This window comes from Lupinus angustifolius, chromosome LG06 (assembly GCF_001865875.1).
Source record: "Lupinus angustifolius cultivar Tanjil chromosome LG06, LupAngTanjil_v1.0, whole genome shotgun sequence".
Lineage (NCBI taxonomy): Eukaryota > Viridiplantae > Streptophyta > Magnoliopsida > Fabales > Fabaceae > Lupinus > Lupinus angustifolius.
This window is the reverse complement of record NC_032014.1, coordinates 12695720-12702177: the sequence shown is the minus strand read 5'-3', so window position 1 is coordinate 12702177 and position 6458 is coordinate 12695720. Positions and strand designations below refer to the sequence as shown.

The following is a 6458-nucleotide window of genomic DNA, read 5'->3' as shown; positions in this document are numbered from 1 at the left end:
ATAAGTGATCTAATTACTGACACCCCTTAGATTTCTAAAAGGTTATAACGGATATGGGCTTAATGGGTGGATACCCATCAGGTTAACCCATAGGGGATAATGGGAACCCTATTAGTTAACACATCAGGAAGGTTATGGTCCCCAATACACCAAATCATATTTAGTTTTCTCATCTCCCCATCAGAGTGAAAACGCAAGTCCCAAGAGGAATCAAGGATTTGGTTGAGGAAGGTCATCATGTCACATCTCTTTCAGAAACGTGGATCAAAGGAGCACATCCAGGAACATGGATTCAGGTATGACAACACCCTTTGATTCATAAATATGTGTGAGAATCATTAAATTCAAGATCCTAGGATTGGTATTTCACCAATCATAAGGAATTTCCAACAAACTTCCCCCAACCCTTAAAATAAAAAGGAAAAGAAGAGAGTCTGTCAATCAAAAAAACAAATAAAAATACACGCGACATATCCAGATTCTATTGAGTGTATAAATCCCAATTAGATAGTTTGATGTGCAGAAAGAACAGGGTGTTCTGTTCTATTCTCTTTGGTTCCATTCCTTTCAGTGGAACCAACATATTTTTATTTGTTTGTCCTGTTTTGTTCTGTTCACAAAATAAAAAGAACACATTAGAATTTAGAACTCATGTTTATGTTCGTCCACCTATGTTTAAGGTCAAAATTTAGAAATGGGGTGAAATATTGTGTAACCACTAAACATATCACCATTCATCTATAAAATGAGACCAAATCTTCTAGAAGAACCACTAACACTAAGTTAAGGTAAAACCAAAGAAGAAAAGAAAAATAATCTTACTGCTTCCATTATCTGTCTTACTTCAGACTTAGAAAGTTTGCCACCCAGTTTGGGGAGACCAGTTTTCAATTCTTCAAAAGTGATTGTTCCACTGTCATCTGTATCCATGGATTTGAACATTTCCTTCAAGCCAATAATTTCTTTTTCTGAAAGATTTTCAGCAATAACCTGGAATAAAATAAAATGCTTTCATAATTCCCAAAAAAACATATGATGTTTCTCATGATAGTGGATATTGAGGTTGGGTAAGAAATTAATTGACTGAACCTCGTTACCAAATCTCTTTATTATTTTTTTGTATTTGTACTCTTTATTATTTGATTGTTCGTTTGTTCATAAATCTACCACAAAATTTTGATATATATTTACTGTGAATTGAATAGATATGAAAAAGAATGAAATGCATTTCAAAATAGATTTGACCTCTCTTTTTTAAGTTAAGAAATTTGTGAAGGAAGTTTTTTTCTATTTTCAAAAAAGCATTAATAGCCAATTTTTCAATTTTGCTCATATGTTTTGTATTCCTTTATTACGTTTACTTAGTTATTATAAAATCATATAATATAATATAATATAATATAATATAATATAATATAATATAATAAGAGTGGTATTAATAAATGTTTCAATTAGATTCATAAAGAAATATAAAATAAGTTAACTAATTTTGGGAACCTAAGTCAGCAATTATTGATATGTTAAACTTCAATTTTAACGATAATTTTTGTCTCTTCATTAATAATATCCTTATGGTTAACATTTTAAATATAATAATGGTTTAAACTTTAAAATCATCAATAAGTGGAATTCCAATTGTTCCAAAAGTGAACGTACTGTTAAAAGGCTAAAAAATATTTTATTTTCATGAAATCTAAAAGATTAAACTAAAAATGGCATTTGAAATAGTTAGTGAAATTAGTATAATAAAAATAATGATGACAAATAGAGATAAAAATTGTTAGTAGAAATGGAAAATAAAAAATTGTGTGAATTACCTATATTAATTAGCCATGGTGTATGATTGTATGTCTTTATCTTTGGAGAGACACTTTAAGATAAGTCATACTTCGGAAGTACTGAATAAAACAAAATAAAAAGTAAAGATAAAAAACAATTATATCTCTTTATTCACATTTGTAATGACACTTTTATTCTATAATTAAGTGTAAAAAGATCACTTCTCTCTCAAGTAATGAAGAGGATTCCTACTCCTTTGAGATATACATTTAACCTTCATCTAGTTTGTTGATCATCCGTATAACTGTTTTAAACTTCATAAATTTGTTTCAAAGAGTGTGTTAATTTTGTGCAAATTTTGAGATGGAACACATCACCATTGGCATTGAAGGAACTAAGAAGCTAGCACTACAAGTTTATCTTTTTGTTGGATTTAATAAGTGTGAAGTCTGGTATTAAATTTCGGTTTTATTTAATTATTATTGAACATTTCATATTTGTCGTGCCCCGATTTTCGGCTGCACGACTTTGTTTAGAGTCGTCACTACATTTTATAATTAAAAATGTAGAAAAATCTTTTAAGTCCAACTACCTTGGGCTTGGATTTGATATCCATGTTCGGGAGTCAGTTACAAGGTAGGGAAGGTATTAGCACCCTACCCGCCCGCCAAGCGGTACCCTTCATTAAAATATATGACTTTATTATTAATATTATTTTTATTAAATTATTTGGTTAATTAATTAATTTAAATGATCAAAACTATTTTTTTTAGTTAAGTCTGACAAGATTGACCCCGGTCCTACGTATCCCTATTAAGGGAATCAAGGCTTACGTAGTTCTTTATTAGAAAAATGTTTATTGGTTTAGGGTATTTTAATTAAAGAAAATATATTTTTAGTCAAAAATATTCATTTTGCAAGTTTGGTTATTATTGAAAAAAGGTTTTTGTTTGGTTAATTTTTGTTATTTTAATTTAAAAAATAAAGTTTAATTGATTTTGAGATTTAATCGATTGAAAAGAAGCGGCGTAGCGCGACATTTCGAAGATGATTTGAGAAGAAAGAGGCATCCGGGGCGACCTTCTCTCCATCTTTGATTAACTCCCAAGATTATATCAAAAGCATTTATAATTTTTTCAAGTGATTCTATTAATAATCTTTGTTGTCATAGAAAAATGTTCTAATTATTGTTATTATTTGTAGTTATTATCTTTTATTATGTGATGAATAATTTTTATTAGATTTTTGTTAAAAATAGATATTAGTAAAAAATACTTTTATCAAAACAAATATCCTTAATCAATAATAAACATATGACATGAGAATATAAAGATTTTAGTATACTTTTGTTCAGTATAATAATATGATTCTTAAGCTAATAATACCATGGAATTAGAATAATTACAACAAATGAATAAAATTACTAAAACCAATAATAATAAAAAGGAAAGGAATGATAATAAGGAAAGAAAAAGGACAGAGGGGTTTCAACATCCTCTCCTTCAAAACTCACGCACCACCCAAAATAGGGATTGAAATCCCTAAACTTTATTTCTCCTCTTCTTCCCAGCAATGGTGACAATGGAGCTTAGCGTGGAAACCGGCAACGACGAGCGAGACCGTCCATGATCGCAACCCAACCGGCTAAGGAGTTTCGGCGACAGGTTTTCTTCTTCCTCACCTTCGATGGCTCCCTAATCTTATAAGAATGAGGACAAACTCTTAAGTCCTCTCATCCTCCTCTCGGTGTCTGTAACAGTAAAGGGAGTGGGGATTCTCTAAATCCCCTTTTCGGTTTCCTTTTGGTTCGATGAGGATAGACTCATATCCTTCTACAATTTATGTTCTTACCCGCTTTGGTTGTTGTTATATCGTGACTTAATGCATTCATTTTTGGTTAGGTGAATTGAAAAAAGGCCTGAAGACGGTAGGATGAGATAGCGAGGTTCCAAGGATTCATAAGATCCCCAAACGCCAGGATTACGGTAATCGGTGAAGGAAGAGCCCATTGGAGCCATAAGTCGCGAGGCTAAAGTAACCAATAAGGTATCTTACCTTCTTTCCGTTTGCTTTTATATATTCTCCAGTGCTTAAATTAAGGGGTGACATGCATATGATAATAAGATAATATGTTAATTTATTGAGAACAAGCTGAGAGGATTGTTTTGTGATTATCATATGCATCCAATCGACATGGGTGTATGTAATCTTTATGAGGAATAGGCTCTCTTAAAATTTAACCTAGACACAAGTCATGTTTATTTTACTTTATAACAACACCCCGTATGCTTCATTCTGTTTCGTTTTCTTACTTTAAGCAAATATACATTCTACTGAAATCAACCCAATATGAGTAATCGCATAAAATAGGATATGTTCATAACACAATATTATTATGGCTTGAATGTTTACTTGGGTGTGTGCTTTTCGTTGCTATATGTTGCGTATGTGCTTGTCCTTCTTCTGGTATATGATTTTCTGGTTTATTTGTGCAGCAACCTACTTGATAAGGTAGTGCTTGAAGAGCAAGGGTGAGAAGAAAGGATATGAGGCTAAATAAGAAGAAGAAGATGAAGAAGAATGATCAATGAGTTTATGTATGTTTAGGAGTTGTGTTTAAGAACAAATAAAAGGAGAGCAGAGAATGGCTTTTGCCTCTTATTTATTCTCTTCTAGATTGGTATTTGAATTGAGAACTAGAATTTTTGATGGGCATATGTTGAATGTAAAGAGATTGTTGGTGGTTGGAGGGTTAGGAGAGTGAAGAGAAAAAAAAACTCCCCTTGTACACGTTTATCTCTCTCCCTCCCCCTCCTCTTTGTAAAAAATCTGGTGTTTTTTTATAAAGGGTGATAAGAAACCAAACTCTCTATCCATTACTCCTAGAAAATAGGTAACTCCCCCATTATCCCCAACAAACTCCATACACTCCTCAAATCTGGTTATCAATCAATTTTCCTTCACTTAGTTGTTTTATTCTTTATTCCATTTTCCACTTTAAATTACTTAATTTAACAATTTTCGAAATAAATTAAAAATGTTTTTTATATAATATTTCTGGTGCTAAAAATCTAATGTTGGGTTCTATTATGAGCCGGACAAAAATAGGTGTTCACAATATTTATATCTCATTTGTGTTTATTTCCTCCTTGCATGTTTGGATAACAACGAGACTCCCTTTTGTTGAAATTGTAGGAGGTATTGACAAATCTTCTTGATGAAACAAGAAAAATGAAAAAAAGAATATTATTCATTGAATATTGAATAGATTGAAAAGCAAAATTACATTGAATCATGTATATAAAGGATAGAAAAACTAACTATTCTAACCAAACTCTAACTACTCAATTATTTTAACATTCCCCGCAAGCTGTAATGTATTAAGCATTCCAAGCTTGAAATAATTGTGTTGAACACAATGATATATTATAATACTCCCTCTTGCTGATGAGTGAATCTTCATCTCCCAGTCTTGAAATCTGAATGTGAAGCAACATTGACACTTAACCACCATAGGCAGAAGTAACTTCATCCAAAACTTAACCATCTATTTTGACAGAAGCTTAACCAACCATAATGAATGAAGAGAGAAAATAAAAAGGATCTTAATCTTGATCCTAATATGCTTCAAAGAATAAAAAATACACACTTTAACAATGTTGTGTCTTTAATGAGAGAAGAGTAAAAAAATAAAGTACTATAGACAAGAAATAATTAGGGTAAATGATAAAAAAATAAGAAAAAAATGTGTTCAATGAAGCTGTACATTTTTTACTCCTGTCACTACCTTACACTTTGTGATATATTTTAAAGTTTCCAAATCTTGAAGCAACATTCACAATCCAGAATATACAAGAGGATATAATGCAACTTATGCTACAGTATTAGAATCTTTTTGGTAGGAATAGGAATACAAATCATAACAAATCTTTCTCGGAAAATATTTAGAGAAGAAGAAAGATCAATTGCATCTAAAACATTATGTTGTGTTTGACTTATCATACACTTTGTAGGAACTTCTTGTGAATCAAATAGCACCCAAAGAGTTTCTTTTCTTGGGTCTGATAACATTGAATAGACTTCTTGAATTTGCTTAAATTTGTGGTTGGCTTAAGCAAGTAAAGAAGGCGATTTTGTCCATCTATCTAAATGTCACTGCATTGCAAGCTTCCTATAAGCACACCTTATTTATTCAATGGAAGAACTTGAAATAACACCAAGAACATTGTAATAAGATGGCATTGGCCCTTTAGTCTTAGGCTCCATCATTATCTACAACAGGAGCATGCTGATACAAGGAAACTGGAACTTTAGATAAAATGCTAGCTTCCTCTTTAAGGTGATGTTGCACACCATCGTCTAATCACCTGGATGAATATGAAACCAACTTTTTCTGAGAGTTATGAATGAGAATGATGATTCTTTGTTGAATCTTGGAATGATAGAAGCATATACGGAAGTCATTAAAACAATAATTATTGCTCTGATACTATGTTAAAATGGTAAGAGGTGTTGACAAATCTTCTTGATGAAACAAGAAAAATGAAAAAAAGAATATTATTCATTGAATATTGAATAGATTAAAAAACAAAATTACATTGAATCCTTTATACAGTGTTTTTAAAACCGTACCGGTTATCAAACCGGTCAGGGTACTGGTATAGTGGTACAGTGGTTCA

The 6458-nt window shown here is 31.3% G+C and overlaps 1 protein-coding gene and 1 long non-coding RNA gene across 2 annotated transcripts in view; one reads left to right on the top strand and one right to left on the bottom strand.

Annotated features, from left to right (window-relative positions):
- The window catches only part of LOC109350472 (calcium-dependent protein kinase 1-like), a 7278-nt gene extending 4883 nt beyond the window's left edge, over window positions 1-2395 (bottom strand). Inside the window, exons 1-2 of the mRNA XM_019591706.1 lie at window positions 2372-2395; window positions 823-990 (exon numbers count right to left, since the gene is read on the bottom strand). Coding sequence (XP_019447251.1) covers window positions 823-990; window positions 2372-2395 — 192 coding nt within the window. The remainder of the gene's footprint in view (window positions 1-822; window positions 991-2371) is intronic.
- On the top strand, window positions 3265-4703 carry LOC109351049. Its single transcript, XR_002108178.1, has 3 exons — window positions 3265-3443; window positions 3681-3825; window positions 4275-4703. It is a non-coding gene; the product is annotated as an uncharacterized LOC109351049 (long non-coding RNA).